The sequence below is a fragment of the Macrosteles quadrilineatus genome, unplaced genomic scaffold (genome assembly GCF_028750875.1).
Source record: "Macrosteles quadrilineatus isolate MER2022 unplaced genomic scaffold, UCM_ALF_1.0 Scaffold_3__2_contigs__length_128488019, whole genome shotgun sequence".
In the NCBI taxonomy this organism is placed as follows: domain Eukaryota; kingdom Metazoa; phylum Arthropoda; class Insecta; order Hemiptera; family Cicadellidae; genus Macrosteles; species Macrosteles quadrilineatus.
Window position 1 is genome coordinate 115,088,542 of NW_026542596.1, and position 25,514 is coordinate 115,114,055.

The 25,514-nt window shown below is 34.4% G+C and overlaps 1 protein-coding gene across 10 annotated transcripts in view; it reads left to right on the forward strand.

The window, feature by feature from the left end:
- The window catches only part of LOC128988457 (disks large 1 tumor suppressor protein-like), a 1,201,819-nt gene that overhangs the window by 756,194 nt on the left and 420,111 nt on the right, over positions 1–25,514 (forward strand). The window contains exon 1 of one of the 10 annotated variants that reach the window (XM_054409758.1): positions 24,902–25,340. The exons of the other annotated variants lie outside the window; for them this stretch is intronic. Coding sequence (XP_054265733.1) covers positions 25,224–25,340 — 117 coding nt within the window. The 5' untranslated portion in view covers positions 24,902–25,223. Of the gene's footprint in view, positions 1–24,901; positions 25,341–25,514 lie in introns of those variants that run through there. 10 annotated transcript variants of the gene reach the window in all.

The window sequence follows — 25,514 nt, forward strand, 5'->3', positions numbered from 1 at the left end:
ATTTTAATCTTACACATTTCTGTTATTGTAAATAAATCATAGAAATTTAAAAAAAATAAAAGTAGTATTTTTTTAAATACGTTCCTAATGAATGAATTAATATGCGATCACAGGTTAATACAGTAGCAATCAACTACACAGCATTAAAACAGGACAGTGTATGTAAGGGGTGTGATTTATTTCTTGGTACTAAATTAAGTCATTCTTCAAGTATAAGTAAAACTTCAGCATGGGCCTACTCTCTAACGTACTATCATATGATTGATTAGCTGAAGGCAGATAAGTCCGATTCAAGCTTATATTGCTTACTATAAAGATTGTTGTAATACAATTAACTTTAACTAGTGGTCGTCCAGTGGTCGAAAACTCGACCAAAAATATGTATTGTACAGGTTTCAAATGATTTAGGCCTAAAACTTTTTTTCCCCGTGTGAGTAACTAAGGACTTCTGGATAATTTAAATATGATATTTATATGTTTCTTACTCAGGAACAATGCCGTTCCGGGACACTATATAAATGGACGTTAACGTGATTATAAATTTGCATTTTACATAGTCAAAATACAATAGGTATTGCGCAACCGTGATATGTTAAGTCATTAACCTTGGTTTACTAATAAAAACTACACCGTATGCTTACTCAAACAAAACAAAACTTGCTTACTGTACAGTAGTAAATCACGTAAAGAACAAAACAAAATGAAAATGTAGACTAGAAGACTACTGATACCGTAGTCATCCTAGGCTACTACTACATGATGTTTCAGAACAGAAGTATGGGGATAAAAATATTAAATAACTCATAAAACACCATAAAATCATAGTACTGTACTTAAGTCTTTCTGGTAATAATAACAATGATAAAAATAAGATAAAGATAAAAATGATGTAAAACACCTCTTATTATTTCTCTTTGTTCTATTCTTTCATTGGTTTCTCTACATCCACAAGTTTTCATGGTTACTAATCACCCAACGACCCAACCACAAAATATTGTAGTGTTGTGACAGCAGACAGAAGCAGACGATTGTCAGTATGTCAGTGTCAGTGCAAGATTGTCAGTCTGTAGGTGCGAGCGTATAGGTTGACCTTGACGATACTGATCGATATTTCTCCGTTTTGCTTCCATCTTATTTTTGTTAAATGAACTGTAATATTTCAATAATTGGGAACCTACTGCACATAAAAATTACCGTAAATAGTAAAATATATCGTTCATATCGAAATATTAGACTGAAAAACACAGTTAATAAAACATTTTCTCGGGATTTGTGAGGTTATATAATATATAGGCATCATGATGATGCGACTCCAGTTAAGCGAGGTTCTACTGTATTTGCAAGTTAAAGTTACAAATAGATAACCCATTATGGTTTGTATTCAATGACCGATGTATTATACAAAATAAATTATAACTTTTTTTGATATTAATCAGCAGCATTTATTACAGCTTGCAGCACTTATTGGTATATATAAATATCCCAGTTACTATTAGTAAAAAAAAATAAAACATAAAATTGTGTGGCCATTCAATTTTTATAAACACAGTGTTAAACATTTGACTCTGCAGAATACCGGATGGTAAAGAGTGTTTGGTTTCAAGAAAAAAAAAAATAGTTTAACCTGCTTTACTATTTATTTTGAAAAATAATAGATAGGAAAATGGGATTGAACTGAAATAATTGCAGGAAAACTTAAATCGTAAAGTCCACAATCTGTACATTGTTAGAGAGCGAGAGGGAGAGAGAGGGAGAGAGAGAGAGAGAGAGAGAGAGAGAGAGATTTGATAAGGAATCTGAAAAGTAAACAAATAATCGTTTCTGGCGTTCGTTATATTGTACCCCCCTCCCCCCACCGTATTTGCACTCGTGACCACTTTTTGTTGCTTCCTTATCATTCATCCGTCCCAAAATATAATTCCTGTAATAGTTTGTTTGTAAAATTGAAATTATTATAAAAATATTTTATCTTTCGAGTGTAGTTTCATGGTTATTCTTATCAGATAGAATAATATCGTTGTCATATGTAATAGTTACTCCTTCGCGTTACGCAATTGCGTAAAAAAACAGTTCCAGTATCTCGGACAAGATTCACGTATATTTCTCGAGATAAAGAAAATCCGTATAGTTCCCGGTCCGTGGAAACACTGTAAATACTAGGATAAAAAATATTGTATAAAGGAGAAGTTGACTCAAATTTCAACTGAAGGTAAAAAAAATCAAAATAACTTAAAATATGAGATGATGAACGGGTAGGATCAAGATTCAACCAATTATAATTAATTAATATTCGACGATCCTTATTAGAGGTGCATCATATTTATTTGGAGTATGAACATGTTTAAACATTAACACGTAGTTAATCACTATCCCAACACAAATAGTAACAAGGAGTAAACGAAGGTTACAGACCGCTGGGTTTTACCGCTACAAAGTAGGGTAGGGTGCCGTACTGGCTACACTACTCCACGATAGAACACACGATGAGACAGTCTCCGCATTGGTATTGCAGTTACGCTTATCGACACAGGCAGCAGCACCGGTTTGCTGTTTTCATACGTATAAAGTGCACGGGAAGCCATACCTGACTGGCTTATGGGAGAGCTGACTGGCTTTCGGGCGGGTGACTGCCACACCGAGTAAATTACCAGCGCACTGACTGCCAAACCGGGTGGGCACAAAAGTATATATATATATATATATATATATATATTTATATATATATATATATATATATGTGTCCGTTAGCGCGATAACTCGAGCAAAAATGATCCGATTTTGATGAAATTTGGTACAAACGTGTAAACCTACGTTTATTCGAACGAGTTCGCGAACCAGCATGATCGGACCATGGGAACGGGGGTTTATGGGGGCTTTTATGGGGTAAAAATGGGTTTTTCCCATTTTTGACCCAAAAAACATAAAATTTTGCAATTTCTTTCTAAACTATTTTGTAGAGCTTAAAAAAACAAATAATTTAGTGTATTGAAGCGTTATAATGCGCTTAATGCTTACGGAGAAAATTACAAAAAATATAAAATTTAAAATTCCCATGTTATTCTTATGGAGAATAAGTAAACTGTTGTAGTTTGCTGGTTTATTAAAATATTTTGCTCAAATTTGGGAAATGTTTTTATTTCTTACTAACTATTAACATTTTACATAAAAAACACTTTTACCCTCCCTGTTGCAGCAAACCTAAGTATATTTTATACTGATTCTATTTAAATAGGGAATAAATGTGATATTTTTAAGGAGACATTTTAGTGTAAATCCATTCAGAGAAATTCGCTTAGTCTGCAGGTTTGCTGCGGCGGGGGTATTTGAAATATCACACGGACATAATCTAACCTATCCAGCAAAGTACCAGTAATGAAGTACAGTTGAACACAAAAATAATCAAAATTGGCGTATAAATATTCGATTTGGTCAAACCTTTTAAGAATTAGGGCACTTTTCATTTATTGGCCTACTGACAACTCTAGGTTAGGTAAGGTTGGGTCATCAATTAATTATCAATTAATTAATCAATTATTTAAGATGGGGACGCCACTATGTGTGTATTTGAACCAAATATGAGTGAAGGATTAATGTAGAATTAGTAGTGCGATCTTGTAGTCTTGTTAGTGACTAGGGCCGACACGTGCCATAGACACAGCTGTTAATTAATATCCCATAGAGCCAATGGCAACTAACCTACAGTTTATAGTGGAATCCGAACCAAATTTGTCTTTGTAGTTAACGAATTGGTCTAATTATTAGAATAGTACTGCGGATAGTCGTAGTACTCAATCGTGCGGACGTTTATCCACACCAGGGAGCATCGCATCCACAATGCATGCCTATAAATATCCACAATTCGTGACCTCCTAGTAGCCCACCGTCCCAGTCTGGGTTAGGACGTGTAACGAAACACTTTAAATGAAAGTAAATGTTTTTTTTTTCATGTAAAAGTGACAAAATCCGCTATCTAAACTTCAGTTCTAAAATATTACCCAAATGACCAAATAAATAGACTTAATAGTTTTATGTTTATGGTTAGATGATAATAACCTGTGCAATAGATTGAAAGAAATTGACATTTTATCACGCATAGAAGAACATATTTGAGACATTACAAAATTAAATCACTTAATGTTTTATATATATCGAGTGGCGTTATAATTTATTTTGTACAATTATGACCAAGGGAAGAATTTAAAATCAATTTACCGAAAAATAAATATTGACAGTTCAAACCAAACACAAAAATGTTTTGTTGAAAAAAATACTATAATTATACACAATTTAAAAACTATTATAGGCAACTTCTATTAATTCATTTTAAACATTTCTTTGCACTCTTCTGTTAGATTTGGATGACAACATGTTTTCATAAGATACCTAAGCCCCTTGCAGTTGTTATTTAGGCTATACACTTTACCATAAAATACAGAATATTGTCCCATGCATTTAGAGGCCTCGAAATACGTGAGTGGCGTACGTTATTGCTTGTTTATATGGGATGATGCAATTAAGTGCTGAGTCTGGTGACATGAGAGAGTTGCATTTCATATTATTAGCTTCTAAATTATGGAATCGTTTCGGACATTCACTTACTCCTGTTGATATGTTCAACTCTTAAAAATTACAATATTTACTTTGGATCTGCATTATGCATAATATAAAAGACAAGAGTGTTCTTGAGTGTTGTACACATGTTTTCTGCCTATCTACTGTCAAATTGTGTAATGCAACAGTGTGTGGTGTGTCTATTGATCGTAGGTTTACTGGATGCATCGGTCACACACGCCATGTTATATGCATCACAGCCCTGCATCTATGGTCAGGCCGAATCAAAATGCTTTGCTCTGGTTGTGAGGTTACTTCCAACCTTTAAAAAATAAAATTATAACATTTATAAAATTATAAGCCAAATACCATTCATATTTTCAATATTTTTAAGCTAGAAAATAAAAATGTAAACTAACGTTTTTCTCATAAAATTTTGTAAGAATAGATTGTTTATTTAATTTAATTGATAAATTACAAACCACAATGAGAAATTTAAACATTTACAGCTGTGTGTTTGAAGTGCTAGCCTATTGATTGAAAGGTCGCCGGTTCGATCCTAGAGGATCTAAAGATAGTAATTTTGATGGCTCGAAACTTGACCCAGCTGGTTCAGATCATAGGGCTTAAATTTTATAAATGACCCTGACTGATTAAATGGCTGATTATAGTCAGTAACAAAGCTACACAGAATATCATCTCAAACTATTCAAAATCTTACGAATAAACCTATTCAAAAAAATATATTATTTAAATTATTAATTATTTACTAATTGCATTGCATTCTTATTGGTTATATTAAATTACATAATAAATGATAGTTAAGTAATACTAGCTGTTTCGGCCCGTTTGACTTCATAAGTATTAATAAAACTATTCATTTGTTAAGTTAAGCTGAAATAAACAAAACAGAATACAGTAATACAAACAAATAATCACACCTGATTTCAATAAGGTAATAAACTGAAAAATAACAAACATATAAGTACAGCTGAAGTATTTATAACATCAGGCTTATGGAAAGTTCTCTTTAGAAAGGATTTACGAACTTAACGGGCAATTTATGAAATAATGGATAGTTTTGCGCAAGGTTTCTCGTCATGACGAACATTTTAAGTATATAGTTTATAGGGGTGTCACTTTTGGTTTTCTCATAAGTTCATGGGCACTTTGGGTTTTATATAGGGATTTTTTATATACATAAATGATGTTAAATATCAACTTTGCACCTCTAATATGATATTTCCCTTAATAAATCATTAAAAGATCATCATTAAAAATCAATAAAAAATAAAAAATTATTAAAATGAAATTAAGATAGTATTTTTAATTGTGTATACTTATCCTTCGTTAAACATCTTTTACTAATTATGATATCAAATTAATTACCAAGAGAATGTCGAATACCTTTTCGTGATTTAAATGTATTATTACTTATTCTTAAAATTAATATCCTTTATTATACTGTTAAGTAAATGGTTAAATTTCAAACTATAACTACTCAAACGTTGTTTATCCTTGTCAATATAGAGTTACTATTAAGCATTGAGTATCCAGACAGTTGATGGGTATTATACCGGATAATGGTATATAATAGGCTTATCAAACTGTTTAACTGATCAATATTGGATCTTTGTGTTACAGTTTGCATTATTAACAGTATAACGTCTGAGAATAATGTGTAACTTGTCATTAATTTATGTATAAAAACGTAAGTATACTTACGTTGAGTTTTCTCCTTCTGCTAATGTTTTCAGTCTAAAAGTCAGTAATAACCTAATTTCGAGTGGCATATGATTTTTATTGTATACAACATTGTTGGGTATCTATGTAACTAAAACTTGTTATTTATTTTGACAAATGCTGAAATTGTATGTGTTAGTAGTTAATGGATAGAACTAATTTATAAGCTAAATATTCATACACGTGTAATTTGAATGGATGGATTGGACAATTGCTTGCACTTAGTGTCAAGTACATGCTTGCAAACGTGCATACAAACATGTATTTTTCAAATGTGTGACTAGCTGGTATGATTGTTTGATAAAAAAACGTCAAAAACCCGAGACATTTTACAAGTTTCAGAAATAGAATAATAATAGTGTGGACAATTTAATTCCTGACAGTGAAAATTCTTTCAAATCTTTACTGGCTCTTACAGTTTTCTATCTAAAAAAAAATGGGGGGGAATTAAAATTTGTAACTTCCTTAAATTTCAATAGGACTGACGTAGAGACTCTAGTTTATGCCATTCTTTTTCTTTTTTTTATGCCATCTCATTTGCTATGTCAACAGCGCTCAATAAAATTGACATAAAATACGAGTACAATGAAATAAAATTATTAACAGTATTACAAAACATTAGGTTTATGACAAGATTCCCAATCAAACTAAAAATTCCAGGGACATAATAGGAGGGCAAATGTGATTTGATTCCTATAAGATAACTTTGATACTAGCCTATTATATTTGACAGATCGAACGCAAACATAATTCAATTTAAAATAATAACACTAACCCATGTGTCTAATTTATGGTCTGAGGCCTTTTCAAGTTTTTAATACGTTCTCCAAGTGCTCGAATGGGAGGATTTTGAACATATTATATCCATATTAAGTAGCAAAGAAACTTATTAGTATGGGTTATATCCAGCACTGCCTAATTCAGCAGCAGTTGTATTTGTAAAAATACATTATATGTGTATTACACATTTGTATAAAATATACCCCATGATTTAGGAACTAACGTCACTACACATCATTTCTAGACTATTGGACAAGATTTATGACAATCCATATCATTGCGCTGAGGTTTAAAGCTAACATACGGTGATGGAGTTAACATACCACAAATCTATCAATTGTATGTGATAAACGAAACCTTGGTTGTAAGCTATAAATTTTCGTTTGAACATGATTAAAAAAGTCATGAAAAACTTAATGATTCATAGTTAGAAACTTTTTATAAATTACTATAAATGCTGCCACTAGTTTAGTAAGATGTACCCAATAAAAGTTTTTACTTTTTATGATATACTATCGTTTTATTTGAGGCGATATGATGTACAGTATTGGCAGGGTTAAACAATTTACTATTGAAGTGTTAACATCTTTTGTATCATTAAGAAAATTCAATAGCTAAGGTAGATTTATTTTTAAAGTATTTTTCTATTATTTTATAAGATGAGATACATTTTAATGTGAGAATCACGTATGACGTTCACTACACTTTTAATATTCATACCTAATTTCTGACAATAAGACAGATTTATATGTGAAATTCTACTCCTATATTTTACGTTGGTCTAAAAATAACCACATAAAGTTAACCAAATAAAACAACTAAATAAAGTTTGAAATTTCGTTGTGTATTGAGTTTAAATTGTAAAATATAACAATTCAATACCAAACGAAGGTTATTGTGAATAATATATGCAGCCAAGTCATACAAGATTTACAAAGGCTGGACACAAACTTATATGCAGGTCGAGTCTCGGTTATTTGGTCTCTCTTTCCACTACGTGATGTCCATTTGTTGTGAGAATGCTCGTGCAGCATTCATATTCTTACGTCCGTATTCAGACTTGTGAAAAATATTCAGTCAGTTTTGATTATTCACTCCCTTGTTATCTGAAAGTTCTTGATTCGATTCTGGGAAAAGACAGCTGGCTTATGGTTTACTGGGTGATGCTTCTCTTGATTATTTTACTTGTAATGAATGGGTCTGGCAATGGAAACAGGAGACAATGCTAACCATAGAAAGCAAAAATTATAAAAAGCATCATACTGATCTTCCTTTTATAATAATTTTTATATATAATTTGATAGCGTTACGAACCCATAATAGTTATGTACTGAAACAGGTAAAGAATTATGCTCTTCCACACAGAGAGATAATGTTGTCCTGAGTGTTCTATCTTATGCATAACACGTAACAAATAAATTTGATTGGTACATTATTGCGAAATTTTTAGAACTATGTTTTAAAAAAGATTTTGAATTAAAATCCGTAGGACGGGGCTGTTTGGTTAAGAAAAGGTTTCATTACATATTGCATTTATTTTGTAATGAAAACTGCAACAATATTTTATATAAATGAATTGTATCTAAACTGTTGTATCTAATTCTTACAAGTGATGACTAAAAATTTGTTTAAATGAAGAAGTGTATAATTGAGTTTTGTATTACAAAATTAAATTAAGTGCACATGGTTAAAAAAAAATTAATAAACATTTTCCTTTGATAAGGAATCCTACATATATGTATTTAAAACATCGTCTAATTTTACTCTTCTATAATAGAATACTATCATAGACAAAAATAATTACATATAGACCATCAGCCGTGCTGCAGTTGCCACAGGTTCTGGTGCACACCACTGGGAGCGCCATGTAGTTACGGCCTACGTGCTACGTAACTACACGGCGCTCCCAGCGGTGTGTGCCAGAACCTATGGTAAACGTGGTAACCGCAGCACGACTGATTGTCTAGATTTAACTCTTTTTGTCTATGATACTATACACTCGTGCTAAATGAATTAAAACAATGTATAACAAAAATCCAAAGCTCTTTAATGTTTTACAATACAAAAAAATAAGATTTCTTCGCTTTTATCTTGACCGGAATATTAAATTGCATTATACACGATATGTATAAAGCGCCATCTTGAACATTTGGTAATATTAATTCATTAGTATGCACTGTAGTGTGGGATGATTGATATTACGGGACACAATAGACCCACTATCTAGGATACACCTAACTACTACATCGTTATTGTTCCCCGTAGCTAACATACAGTTGATGCATCATTAAATGTATATAATGTCACTGCGCATCTATAAGCTGTATCCAAAGACTACAATTTATCTTATTTCTACTAAAATTTTAGTAAAAAATCTGCTACTATGATGTGGATATTTATCATCCTACCGAGTTTTTAATCATTAAATTGTATTGGACTTGTACAATCTTATTATACAAAGATATCTTTGATCAGTATAACACTTTATACCTTGAAGGTTAACAGTCAATATATTTACTAAAATATAGTGATTCCTTTTTAATATCTAATTTATATTTTACCGTCCTTTTACACGCGTGTGCTCGTAATATAAATTAGTTTAACCAAAGGAAAAAATATTTGCGTAGCATTGTGTAGTCTTTGGTTTAACTGAGAACAGCTGATATTGTGAATATGTTTATTTGTTTATCTTTGAATCATATTGATTGATTCTAGTTGTAATAGGGGAAAATATGTATTACTAGTCTAGTACTGTATTGTTGTTCAGATAAGAAGTGAATGTTGTACATTGTTGAAGAATTAAAAATCTGTTATTATTTGTTTTAAATTTTCATGTTGAGTTAATGGGTCCTAGCTGCTACATACTCATTCGCATATCTATATAGTACTATTATTTAGACTATTTATGCAGAGCTAAAACGGCTTTATGTTCAATAATCGATTTATTCTATAATGTTTACAGTAGTTGTAGCACATTGAACCAAATACCTTTAATACATTTTTTACTGAAAAGAAAGTTCTTTGTTTCTCAACACCCACAGGATAAAATAGATATATAGATACAGATATAGATATATGTTTCCGATAGAAACATTATATTTAAAGTGAAAAACACTATTTTGAAAAAACTAAATGGACGATTAGCCTTTTACTAACTAAATCAATATTTTGTAATAGGTATTTGGGTATGTTACTAGTTTGTCAGTAACAGTTGATTTTTCTTAACTATTTGTGGCCTATCTAAAAATTCTTTTGTAACTTAGTTATTTCCAAACATTCATTGCCAGCCAAAAACAGTTTTTGACATGCAAACTTCTTGTTAACAGACATCTACAACAATAGTACACAACTAGTACGTGTAGACTCCAGTAACTACGGAAGGATCACGCATTTGATGTCGGATTACACGAAAACCCTTTTAAGTCCGACTTTGCTCTTAACTGTAAAACAAAGCCTGAACCATTAACCCTTCTACCTAGCTTTGGGATTTGATATCAACAAGGATTGGTACTTTGTGATCAAAAGTCAGCGTAGGTGTAAAACTGTTGTGATTGTATTTGTAAATGTTTTCGGTCGTTTGACTCCATTCAATATTTAAAATGAATTCAATGTTCGATCACTATTTTATAAGAGAATTTATGCTTAAAATGCTATAAAGTTTCCAAACTTATCGTTCATTTTGATCTTTATCTAATCAAAATATATTTGCTTTTCTTATGCCAGAGATGTTTTAGCTATTCCTTTATACATTTTGATTGTCATTGTGGGATACCTAAAGATCATAATATAATACTCTGTTTGTAAAGTGTGTCCAAATTTTAACCATTAGAAAGTTACTGACTTCGCACAGTAAAGAGTTTGCAACCTTCTGGTAAAGAAAAACCACTCAGCTTGAATTTTAAGGACAGCTGATTCATCAGTTATTACAAGGGACATCTTTTCTTAAGGGCATCCGAGTCCCGTAAATCGAAAATATTATTTTATTTGTGTAGTTATGCTGTAAAACGGTGGTTTGGAACCTTCTCCTGTTAGTTCCCTTGTCAAAAAATGAAAAGAGTCCCTTATGTGATGTTAACATGTTATCAATTGATGAGCTACTTCTGCTAAAATCCATACTATTATTAAAGAGTACAATCACTGTCCGATCAAAATTTCTAATATTAATAAACATTTGACAACATCTAAAAACCTGCACATTTTTTCTTCTTAAGTTTCCTCTGATTTACGTAGCGTATGGGTTTGCTATATACTACATTATACCTTACTGTTCGGGATGTAGCTGAATGAAAGCTGTTATGGTTTGTTTAGTAAAGTTAAAACGAGAGAGAACTTTCCTGTTTGCTTAATCAAAATCTGCCTGCATTGTATCCGCCACAACAGATAAGAAGGAAATACGACCCTCCGCATGAAGTAACATTATTATCAAACATGCATAACCCATCTCTTATATTTAAGAGGGCTGTGGAGTGGGGTATGACCTCTACAAACTCCCGGGGGAAATACATCCTGGACTTTGCCGCCAGGGCCGGACTTGTCGTCTTAAACGAGGGCGACACGCCTACTTTCCGGTGCCCCGGCATGAGAGGTACGATCCCCGATATCTCCTTCTCGTCGGAATCACTACTAGCACGGATCTCCAACTGGAGAGTCATCGAAGACCTCACGGCAAGTGATCATCAGTACATCGTTTTTGATATACTGGATGAACATCATAATCAGGCGCCTGTATCACGATCTGGACCACGCCGATGGAATACGGACAAGCTGGATGTTGAGAAGTTCACTGACGTAATCTCACGGGGAGCGCTGGTGAATTCTGCTGCACCTGCTGACGCCGAGGCATTGGTAACGTCCACGATGGAACTGATTGTCTCGGCTTGTGACCAGGCCATGCCACGCAGGGGACGCCGTCGCGATAAGCAAGCTGTGTACTGGTGGACTTTAGAGATCTCGAACCTTCGGAAAGCTTGTCTGAAAGCCAGACGTGCCGCTATGAGGGCCAGAAGATTCCCGGATTTCGAGGCTAAGTCAGCGGCTTATAGGGCTGCGAAGAAAGCTCTTCGTCGGGCTATCATCAGGAGCAAGGTTAGCTGTTGGAGGAGGCTTCAGGAGGATGTTGACTCTGATCCTTGGGGACTGGGCTACAAGGTTGTAACCCAGAAACTCGGCGCCCGATCACCACCTTCCGTCATGGAGGGCACCACCATGGACAGGATCGTCACCGCCCTTTTCCCGTCTCATCCTCGGCGGCCTTTTTTCGACTATGGCGAGGTAGGGGACATTCCACTCTTTAGCATTAAAGAGCTGGAATCATCTGTCCTCTCCCTGAAAAATAGAAAGGCACCTGGTCCTGATGGTATTCCCAGTGAGGCTCTCAAGAAGGTATTCTCAGTTAACCCCCTCTTACTGCTGAGAATGTACAACACATGCCTGTGCGAAGGGGTTTTCCCAACTCCTTGGAAAAGGGCTAGGCTTGTGCTAATCAGCAAGGGGAAAGGTGACCCGAATATGCCGTCGTCTTATAGACCCCTCTGTATGTTGGATGTGGCCGGAAAACTCTTCGAGAAACTGATCCGCTGCCGCCTGACGTCTGCCGTGGAAGCTGCCGGAGATTTGTCTCCTCGTCAGTACGGCTTCAGAAAGGGTCGGTCAACAATCGACGCGATATCCGAGGTACACAGAGCGGTAGAGCGTGCCGAGAGCTTCAATCATTACTCTCGCCGTATCGTGCTTCTTGTTACGCTAGATGTCAAGAATGCTTTTAACTCGGCGAGATGGGTCGATATGTTGAGCGCGTTGAGGAATAGCTTCCGCGTACCAGCATATCTGTTGAGGCTGATCGAGGACTACCTGCGCTGCAGAACTCTTAATTACGAAACTAAAGATGGTTCGCGGACGATGGATGTTACTTCCGGTGCCGCGCAAGGTTCGATACTCGGCCCAGATTTGTGGAACGCTGCCTACGACAGCCTTCTGAGATCTGAGATGCCAGAGGAGACCGTTTTAGTTGGGTACGCCGATGACGTCGCAGCCCTCATTGCTGCACGCAACGTTGAGCTAGCCCAACTGAAACTGAACCAAGTCATGCGCGTTGTAAACGCCTGGATGACTGATCATGGTCTGACACTCGCTCTGAGCAAGACAGAGATCGTCATCCTCACGAAAAAACGGATTGAAACCATCGTTCCGCTACGAGTTGGGAACGTAGTTGTCCAAACCACGCGAACCGCCAAGTACCTTGGTGTCATGGTGGACAACAAGCTGAGCTGGAGGGACCAGATCTTCCGTACGGCGGACAAGGCTGCTAGGAGTGTTGCTGCTCTTAGTAGGCTTATGGCCAATGTCGGTGGTCCCCGGTCCAGCCGTAGAAGACTACTGATGTCTGCAGTCCAGTCCGTGCTTCTCTACGGCTCTGAGGTGTGGGCAGACGCGCTTAACAAGGAGGCGTATAGGTTGAGGCTCGCACGAGTGCAGCGTCAGGCGGCACTCAGGGTCGCTTCCGCGTACCGTACGGTGTCCGAACCGGCCGTTTTGGTGATCGCTGGAGTTATCCCAGTCAAACTCTTGGCAGCGGAGAGGAAGGCAATCTACCAGAGACAAGGCTACATTGGAAAGGACGCTGCAAGAACAGAAGAGCGCTCCCGCACTTTTCAGATGTGGCAAGAAAGCTGGGAAAGGGAGACTCGAGGACGTTGGACTGCCAGACTCATCAGGCAGGTCCAACCGTGGGTAGAACGGCGGCACGGTGAGGTTGACTATTACCTCACGCAGTTCTTGTCAGGTCACGGCTATTTTCAGTCGTACCTGCACTTGATGGCCAAAACGAATTCACCTGACTGCATTTACTGCCCATGCATTCCCGACGACGCGGAACACACTTTTTTCCACTGTCCACAATGGGATATGCTTCGCCAGGAGGCCATTCAACATCTTGGGGTGCTGTCGATTGAATCGATCTGTGAGACCTTGCTGAAGGGTGAGGACAACTGGGACTGCTGGTCGCACTTTGTCCGGAATGTCCTTCAAGCTAAAAAGAATGATCTAGATCGGAACATAGTCTAGATTTGATAAGAAATAAACGGCTAGACACGGCGTAAGCCCCTCGGGCGTAGGCAAACTCGGCCTAGTTCTGATGAAGTGCGACAAGTGTTCCCAGGCTAGTGTCCGAAGAGTAGAGGAGGTTTTTAGTGGGTAGTCTCTGGGCCTTAAGCCCGTTGGAGTCCCACACTACAGGCTAGCAACCTGTGTGCATAAATGCATTTTCCCACCTCTCCCTAAAAAAAAAAAAAAAAAAATCTCTTATATTTATCTATTAGGAAGCAACGGTTTACCCGCATAGCAGATGGGAATCTCAAATATCAATAATATATATAATATATATATAATATATATATATAATATATATATGATATATATATATTATATATTTTTGGTTTATAGGTCGTTTATCGTGTGTGGAGACAATTTTGATCAATGCACATCCATTGTAAGGCTAAGAAATGTATGGATAAACGTGTAAAAAACTGTTAAAATACATAAAATCTGTTGTGTTTGATCTTAATGTAAAATAGAGGTACATAAAGAAATTTCTAACTTTCATTTGTTGTTTTAGGTCAGTACCTATGAGACAGTTTCAAGTTTGTTGATCCTGTAAGGTAAGAGTTTTGATGTTAATTCCATCAATTGCAATATTTACTATAAGTTTAAGATTGACGATTCACTTAAATTTAACGTATTACTACATTACTAACCCAAATTACAGTCATAACTAAATATACTTAGTGGAAATAATCAATTATGTCTGAACATTGTAAAGAATGGCATCCAAACCTTTTAACAACATTGTTTTGTTACTTTACAGTAAAAGTTTGGACCTATGAGGTTCAAGGATTGAGAGAAAATAAGTAAAATTGTAATGCTTCAAACATGAACTTATCAGCTGTTGAGGCCATGCTAATAAAAATTCATTTCCATTCTAGTTGTACAATGAGTGAGTACTTGGAGAAATGAGTCGTTGCGTATCAGTGGTAATGAGAGGTTTATACAGAAACATAACCTTTCTTAGACGTTATTAGTATTGATTGTTAGTAATAAAAAATATTCTCAGGTAAATCAGGGTACGCCACTTGCGTAATTAACACTTTAGACAGTTGAAGTTATAAAGGCACTTGCCAACTTGTATCTTAAATTTATACTTGTGTTTTTAAGACCATCTTTACGCGATCGTTGCGAAACTACTATAATTGGTCTGTTTTTTAAGGGGTAACTTTAAATAGGAAAGCTATCTTTTATCCATCTTTGTGTATTTGCATGCAATTCACCATCTTTAAAATCTTTAAATAATTTTTTGTTAATTTAATAATTAAGTGCAATGTAAGCAGTTTTACATGTATATACTATTACAGTTATAGGACTATATATTTATATGTTCATAACGATGAGAAATTTATTTTATATTAATACCTCTAGCATTGGAAATTCATTTTGAGAAATGATTAGCAATCATCAACTGTAGGTAGAAAGTAAATAAAAAAAATAACCGGAAGGTTATTCGTCAAAATAACGTTTTCCTACAGTTACCTAACAATGTACATGTTCTCTCACTGATTTGAGAAAGCAAAGTGGCCAATTCGCTCATCAGTGAGACAATGTTAACATTGTCTCACTCTAATTACTTTGTGTCACTCCAGATTTGCAACGTGAAGGCACGAAATAGTGAGCGCGTAACATGCAGGCAACGATGTATGCGCGGGAAATACGTTGGCAGCACTGGCTGTAAATCAGCTGGTCAGCTGTTGTACTGTTGTATTTGTCAAAATAACGTTTTCCTACAGTTACCTAACAATGTACATGTTCTCTCACTGATTTGAGAAAGCAAAGTGGCCAATTCGCTCATCAGTGAGACAATGTTAACATTGTCTCACTCTAATTACTTTGTCTCACTCCAGATTTGCAACGTGAAGGCACGAAATAGTGAGCGCGATGCAGGCAACGTCGTATGCGCGCGAAATACGTTGGCAGCACTGGCTGTAAATCAGCTGGTCAGCTGTTGTACTGTTGTATTTGTCACTTCACATTAAATGTTATATTAAAAGTTCACTTCTGTGTAAAAATAGGTTATGTTTCTTCACCAATTTATTTGTTTTATGGTAACTGTAGGAAAAGTATAATGTGCAACTCGAGTTCAAAGTACAATTGCTTCACTCGAGAAAAGATTCCTCACTCGCCTACAAGGAACTCCTACTAGGATCGCTCGTGAGTAAGGATTTCACTCGAGTGAGTCAATTGCTCACTTTTCTCAATAGTTGCACAAATAACTATTATCTTGACCAACATCTTAATTAAAACCTTTTAGACCACGCTAACATTTTATATTAACAAATCCAAGGGTAGTAGTACTTAATATTAATATACTTAATTAATATACTTAATATACTTAATATTAATTGAAAATAAAGGTGAAAAAATGAATACAAAAGAAGACTTTTATATTTATACTCATCATATTAATGACAAAGACAATTTACTAAACTTGACACAAATTCAAAATCAAAACGTAATATTCGATGAAATTATAAATCTTAAAGAAAACACCTCCTTCCCTAGACATAAAAATTATCACCTGTTCTTTAACAAGAAATATCTAATAATGTTTTTAAATAAAAGAAACTAATAGGTTATATACTATACTGTGATCATGGAATTAATGTCCGAAACATGTAAGTGATATAAAATAAAATGTTTTTAGGGTACTGTGGTATTTTGATTTACTTAGTAACATTTAAAGTAGTCCTCATTGGTGTATACAATAACAAAATATATATATATATGGGTATGTTTAGGGGGTATATTATATCTATATATGTATAATATATAAGAGTTTTGGAGATCTAGTTTAGGAGCGCGAGGTTTTCTTGTTTAAACGATGGTTCAAAAACCACTAGCCAGAAGTTTTCAGCTAGGTAATAATTTCGTTACCCATCGTTAACTAACGCTTCCTATAAAATTAAATTACTTATATTCAATTCGTGAACAGTTATCTCAGTAAGTCTTCTGCCTATACAAGAAGCTAAACAATGTTACATATACTACAGCTCTTTAAATCAATTTGATGACTCACACGATCGTCTATTGCATCGTTTGATTACATTGGTTGGACAGTGAGTGTAATGGCGCAGGCTTTGTTTTACAGTTAAAAGCAAAGTCGGGTAAAAGGGATCCCTTGTAATCCAACATCAAAGTACGACCCTGCAGTAGGACAGGGCAATAGGCCGTGGACCAGACGGATACATTCATGTTTGTAAACAAAAATACGTTTTGAAATTACTATCTAATTAACATGATTTTTCCTATGGTTACCTTTAAAATTGCAATTTCTCCATTAACAGATCGCAAAAGTTTTGTTTTTTAAACTAACTTTCTTCTTTTATCATCAGTTAACTCGTTGAAAGCTTTTTGCGACAAAGTATTAATGTCACATTGTATCTAGCAGCATTTACCCTGCAATTGACAGTAAAATACTTGAACTTTAAAATACACGTTGCAGACTATGAGGTTGGTTCCTAATTAATTATTAACTACTATATTATAGGCGAAAAACTTTTCTTAGACCCTAACCAGCTGGTTGACTTCTTTCTTTACTCTGAGTAGCCAATTTGTTTTTACTAAACTGCTACCAAGATGCCTTAGTAGTACATAAACACCTCCAGCTCGCTTCCCAGCTTGCCTAGCATACCCTCTTCCAACAATACATAATTATTAACTCATTTTACCACCATTGCATTCCATAACTCTACATAACGACTTATGCGGGGAATGTCTCTAATTCGTGTTTGCTATAAGGTACTCATTAGGTGTGTTTCGTAATCTTGATACTAATTAGTAGTTAACAATCACTAATTATGAATACATCTAGGTCAAACAGCTTCAGTACCCTCTGCTAAGTGAGATACACTAGCCAATTAGTAGTTTACGCTAAGTATGGAACATGAATTATCTTTAGGCAAAAATTAAATTCACCTAAAAACAATTATATCAATTAAATATTTATCAAACACACTTTGCTATAACTATTTTATAAACTAATATTGTTAAATTGAATTGCTTTAGCTCATCCAATGTCTGATAGAATACTCGTATAAACGATTCAAATTCCAAAGAATCCAGTCTACGATGTGTACTACAAATCATTTGAAAGTTTGATCGTACTTTATACGAACATATTTTCGTCCATTTATATTACGTTGTGAGCAGCTATAGGAAAAAAAATCATATGTTATATTGTAGCTTATTACAATAAGTATTTTATCAAAACTTACATTATGTTAAATAATATTATCTACGACGAAGAACTTCTTGCATGGCCACTAAATGGATAAATTATTTATACAAAGATTTTCGCAGCTATTTAATTGCAAGCATTATCAAAGATTATTAAGATGTTCTCCAGAGGTCATGTAATATGAACTTAATTCATATTAATGTGGGAATTTATTTGTATATAGTTAAATTACAGTAACATTTAATACATCGTATTTTATCATGAAACTTATACAATAATGGTGATTATTCAATAATTGTATGTCCGATTTACTATCGATATTAAATTATCAATACAAATTACAGCTACGCTGTAAGTTTTTATAGATACATGTATATAATAATAACAGCTATTTAATATGCATTTCGAATCAATTCATATTTACATAATATTTCAAGCCAAACATTTTTCGAGTAAAGCCAAAGTTCGAGTATATGCTAATTCAAATAATGCACATCATTAACCAGTGTTAATTTATATTCATCGTCAAAATCCTCCTACGGAATTCAAATGTGTTTTACAGTATAACCATTCATGAATCACAAGCTCAATAAAATCTCACCTAGCGTGATAATGCTTGTCTTCATTGTTCATAGAGAAATGTATAGACACTGCACGAACAGCTAGTTCAATCCGTGCATTTGTCACTTCCATTGTGTTATCGAAATAGAAAAGTTTACGATAAAATAATGTTATAAAATAAGAAAAAAGTGTGTTTAAAATTTGGAAGGAGGTATTTAAAACAGTTTAGGTATTTAATTGTAATCTACAAGAGTAGGGTCTCTTTGTTCTATATTGAACAGTATTTGTACGTAAACGTTCATTCCTTGGTTATGGACTGAATGACCGTAATTGTCTTTGTTTTCATTACTTCAAAAAATAAGCAACTCTTATCGTTTTGGAGTATTTAACACCGTTGTTTATGACATTTGGCAAACATACATTTCTTTCTTACTACGATTTTGGTCTTTGCCAAAATTAGAGATTTTTTAGCACCGTTAGCAAAATAACCATTTAACTTATTGCATTTATTTCGGTGATAAATTAAACATTAACAACCTCTTCTTTTCAACAGATATTTTCTAGTCAAATTTAAACTCCAAGTAATTCGCATCGTACATTCCGAGGGGCAGGTTTGGTGTTAATCAACGATCAATTCAATTATCAATTATTTAAGATGGGGACGCCATTCTGTGCGTACTTTAACCCAAATATTAGTGAAGGATGAGTGGCGCGATCTTGTAGTTGTATTAGTGACTAAGGCCGACATAGAGGCACAGCTGTTATAAATAGTCAATACAGCTAAAACGGCTACTAAGGGACCTACAGTTTATAGTGGAACCTGAACCACATTTTTGCCTTGGTATTAACTAATTGGTGTACTAATTACTAAATTACTAATTACTATTAACTAATTATCAGGATAGTACCGCGGTTATTCGTAGTACTCACTAGTGTGGACGTTAATCCACACCAGGGTGTATCGCATCCACAGTGCATGTCTATAAACATCCACAGTTCGTTACCTCCTAGTAGCTAGAGTACAGGTCGACGCCACCGTCCCAGTCATGATGTTAATTATTGTTATTCTCAGGTGATATGTCCCTTGAGTATTTCACTAATGTGTTATGTCCAGTCTTAACCTAGTTTCCACTGAGTCGTACAAGACCGCTGCATATGTAATAGTTAAGCTTAGTGATAAAACAGCTGCACTCGTATACACCCTACGTGTCCTGAGTATAGAATGCAGTTGTAGGAAGATGCAGCATTTATTGTTTTGAGATGTGAAGGTTTTTAAACTAAACTTTCACACATTTATTCTCTTTTTACAGAAAATTGTCTTTTTGTAATTTACTTTTCTATTAGTATACTTAGTCTGTTCAGTGATGTATTAGTTTATGAAATTCTCGAAGAGTAGATTTGTTTGTTATCCTATAGTATTAAAGAGTTTACCTACGGCCGTTTTTTAAAGTACCGGTAGCCGTTTCAGTACAGTTCTTAGAATTGAAAAGTATCTCATAACAGCATTGTTTACATACATAACAGCATAGTTTTACTCATAACAACACGGGTAACGGACCAATGAGGTTCAAGGATTGAGAGAGGAGAAGCAAAGTTGTAATGATTCGAAATTCAACTAATCAGCTGTTCAGGCCAACTTAATTGTTGATTGGTGCAATTAGTATTTGATACAATGTTTCGTTGCATCAATGTCAGTGGCAATTAGAGGTTATAAACAAAAACATAACCTTTCTTAGAAGTTATGAGTAGTGATTTCTAGTAATTAAAACACCGTCGTAGGTAAAGTAGTGTACGCAACTCGCGTAAATAGTGTTAACGACACGAGTAGAAAATTTAAGGTACGAGCCTTACTATAAATTTTGTAATATTCTTGCTTGTTTTGTAAAAGACCTCTTTTAATATGATCAATAACATAATTTTTCCATTGAATAACTTAATTTATATAGTCTCACCATGGTCCATAGGTAAAGAACCTTTATTTATTTACCATAGGCATGATATTTTAAATCGCTACTCTAGTTGTACATGTAATAACTTCAATTAATTTTCATTTTATCAATTGGCTCTGTTCGAATACGTAATACTGTGTAATATGCTTACGTAAAGAAAAATTCCCAATAAATTCCTCATCAACAAAACAATAAGCCCCAATGCTCAGGGTGTTTCCAGCATTACCATACAACAGCTGGTCCCGGCCCGCCAGTATGTGAAACTCTGCTGTGTAGGCTTGGATGTCTCTTTATTATAAAAAATATATCTTCAAGAACCAAATAAGCCATTTTCTGTTTTAAAGAAATTTTTTTGGAATGTCATTTTCACTCGGAAATTTATGCATTCACAAGTGGTGCATTAGAAATATATTTTGTAGCGTGAATCCACAGTCAATATACCTGTATTTCCGTATTTAACCACGGCTTCTACACTCTCTTTACCATGCTTGGTTCCTTATCAAGGGTTTATACGTTGCCTTTATTATTGGTAAAAACATGTTATAGTATATCATATTAAAATTATCTGGATTTCTTAAAACGTTTGGCTAAATACTCGCCGTGGTTATTACTCACTCCTGATAAATTGAACAATTATAATCTAACAAAAGATATTATGTAAAGTGTAATAATATTTCAAATGAAACAAGTAATTTTTTATCAGTTTTCTGAATTATTATATGAACATAACTTGTGCAAAGTGAACAAATTAACTGATTCAGCTTTAAGCACGAATTTCGGTTAGCATGTACCTCACGTTCTTATATACTTATTTTATTTTCCCAACACAAGAAACAACTAAAGATATTTCATGTTGCTAAAATGTATACTACAAGGAATATCTGTTATTTTGAATAAATCCATTTTATGTGACAGTTTTGAGGGATGTGATCGACTCAAAGCTTCGCGCTGCAGAAAGTTGATAACAATATCCATCTGCAAGCGTGCCTTCTGCATTCACTTAACTACACTCGGTTTGTTACTTCTCAAGCGTTTTTTCTTTAACCGAGAACAGATTTAAGAAATCATTATTTAAAATAAATTACATATCAAACCAACTGTTAGTGGCAATATTGTCATGTGTAAAATTCCATAACAAGGATGAATTGATGTATGGTTTCTGTGGGAATGGTTTCTTTTTTCTGAGAAAGATGTCTTCCCTTGATATCAGAAAACCCTCAATCTGGGTTTAGAGGTTTATTATTGTTTTTTTTTCCTTTGGTGAGGCAGACTTAAGGACCTTAGATTGACTTTAAGACACCAGGTCATAGTGTTAGTAAATAGCTGATTGGCGTCATTGAAACCCATAGATGATGGGGGGGGGGGGATTTCAACTGGGACCATGTGACTGATGACTATCAGACCAATCATCCCCCTCCCCTCTCAAAAGAGGAAAAAAAAATTAAGATGGCTCAAGATTTACATGTGACATTATCATACTACACTATAAAACGTACAATACCAGTGCATATCCTTATTTTTTGTAAATGCTTGAAAGGGTTATGTTTGCTCTAGTAAGTGATGTTTCCAAACAACCCAAGAAATGTTCGTGACATTTTAACACTTTTTGTTTGTAAAGTGTTGCGAGTATTGAGGTTAAAAGAAATTACGATAAAGTTTGTGGTAAAATCAGTGTCAGTAGAATCAATAGTGGCGACATTAGTTCTATAGTATTTTACCAGTTGATGAAAAACCTAAGGCTGTTAGGTCTTTGGAACCTATTTTTGAGCTCGTTATCAAATATTCAACATGTACCCCTAAAATTGAAAGAAAGATTCAAGACTAATTTATTTTATTCAATTCTAAAAGCAAACACCATTTCAACTTGACACTATGATATCGCAGTGATAGTCAAAACCCCCCCCCCCCAAAAAAAAAACCAATATAATCTGTGGTTTTAACATCGAGCAATATATATTGTGTAAGGTAAAAGGGAATTATAAAAAACATAGAAGCATACTAATAATAGCCAGCATACTAAAATAAAATAAAAATAAATAAATTAGTAGTATAAATTCAAAATAAATTTCCACCAAAATTCCCGCCATTTTCCGACTATTGAGAGCGTAACGTGAGACATATGTGTGGTGGCAGGTAGGGGCGGTAGGGGGTGCGTTGGGGGAGGTATTTGTCCCGACGCATGCGTCAGTAGTCGAGACGCGTGCCAGTAGACGCGCGACCGTCGTCCGTGACGTACCCCCTGTGTCGACGCTCTCTCTGTACCACGTGTGCAGACGACGTAATACCGACTGGAGGGAACGGGGTGTGAAAAACGCGGGAAGACCATAACACAGTGTCACAATACGTGAAAAAGTGCTTAAAATGACTAAATTCTATGATTTATGTGATTTTTTTAAGTGTGTTGGCAGGTTTGAGTAGGATCATATCAGTGAGTAGTGCGCAATTCTAGGAGGAATCTTGACTATTTATTTTACAAAGTAAAACATACATAATAAATGTATTCTTTAAAACTGTTTCGGTAGTTAAGTATTTAGTTTTACTGTAATATTTGTCATTTATAAAATCAATTTCAGTCATTAACATTATTAGTTAAAGAAATCTCTTTTAGTTCACTTGTACAACCTACAAAAATCATTCTTTAAGCTAGGCTACCATTAAACAAAGCATTTAATAAAATACATTGTAAGCAATTGAAAACTTTGATCAAATGATATTTTAAAGTATTTTTAAGCCGAAAATATTAAAATCGCATACATTTAACCGGTAATAAACTCACTTTTTCAGAACTAGCTAAAAGTCTTTGGCTAATTCGCTGTAATAAAGATTCAAAAGGTCACTTAGGGTCTTAACATGGCTTTAAAAACATTATGCAACTAATTATTTTTAAATGGACATTTGAAATATTAATATAGATGTTGTGGTAAATAGGCCTATTATAATTTTAATGTTTTCATGATGCTTTAACCTTTGCTAAAATGGAAGAACAAATATTTCAAACACCGTTTCGCAAACAGGCACCATTATGAACCAAATATTTTTAATTAGTAATTTTAATTAATAAAGTAATTGCCATGCGGGAGACGGGTGATATTTAGGCGTAGAATGATGTTTGCTCCGGTATAGACAGATGTTTACACGGAACTCCCAACGCAAGTTCCTAATTACAATACAACTTCAGGAAAACGATTTAACATCGCTAATATAAAATGTTTAGGTTTTCTATACAGCTTTCTGACGTTTAAACTTCCCACAATGGGGAACAGTTTGTTTTATTTCTCCGCAAAACCGGAATGGGCCTGTTTACTTATGCTACCTTATATTGCGATTTAATATTGATAAAGTTTCCCCACAGAGTTAAAAGCGGGATTCCGTCCAACTCATTTCAACTTAGTAATAAAATGGCCAGTTATTACCAAGCTAGGGAAACTTGTTTATTGCTTTTAACTCCGCAAAGTCTGTTTTGCCCGTTTACTTTAGCGTCGTACATCAGGCTGAAATGGTTTTCCCACAGTTTTCTCTTTGTAAATGTATAAAAAGCAATGTTTTCGTTACGAGAATTTAATAAATTGCACGATTATTTATTTATCTAGCTTTTATTGCTGTATATTGCTTTAAATTTGTATAAATGCGTATTTATATTATTGTAGTACTTATATCTCTTTTCAAACTTACTTAAAACCGTTAATTTTTTGGAAATGTTTTTATGGAACCAAAACATCAAACATTTAACATTCTTTGATCGATTAAAAATTTTGAATGACCATTATAGTGGTTTATACTTTTAACGCATAACATAAATGTTCATCAAAGCATTATTTCTTCCGTTCCTAATTTTTTAGATTGAATTTTCCTTGACAAAGGAAAGTGGATACTTTGCTAAAGTTCCTTATTTATTAAAATCTAATAGATTTTACGATGTTTTTTTTATTAAACATCGTAAAAAATATCAGATTTTTTATTAGCGAAACCTTTTCGCTAAAAATTAAATTTAAAGATTCATTACTACTCCCGTAGGCTTACACGTTGAAGAAAACTCTCCTAAATAATAAGAACGAAAAGACCATCTCACAACAGAAACAAATCATGATTTGAAAATTCCAGGTTTTATGCTGTGGTCAGTGTAACATGAATTTTGAGACAGAAAGTTGTCAAGTAATGAAGAAAATTTACTTTAAGTAGATTTGTTCAACCCCCAGTTTTGGCTGAAAGACTTTTTGATGAGACTAGTTATGGTGTGACCAGTGAACGTTAAGTATGTATTTCGAGATGGACTATTGGCAAGAGACAACTGAGGGACTACTTTAAGTAGATTTTTTGTCAAAGAGTATTGTTTTGGGGCTTTGTCATGAGGTGGGCCCATGTCGGAGTTGGCGTGCCCCGGCCTGGGGCTTAGCGACAAGAAGCTGCGGCGACTTCGAAGATTTAGATTTTTCGGCCGTGCCAAGGTCTATCTGCTGATCCGCTTTCCACATCTGGTGAGTCTTTGAACACATAACTAAGAAACGTATGTCAAAAAGGTTTCTTGACTTTTCGAAAGTCTTTAACGGTTTGAAGAGTGTAACTGCCACGATGTTGGTGATTAGATTATAAAATCATTTATTATACAAACTGAGGAAAAAAGACGAATTTGTATGTTTGTATTTGTATCG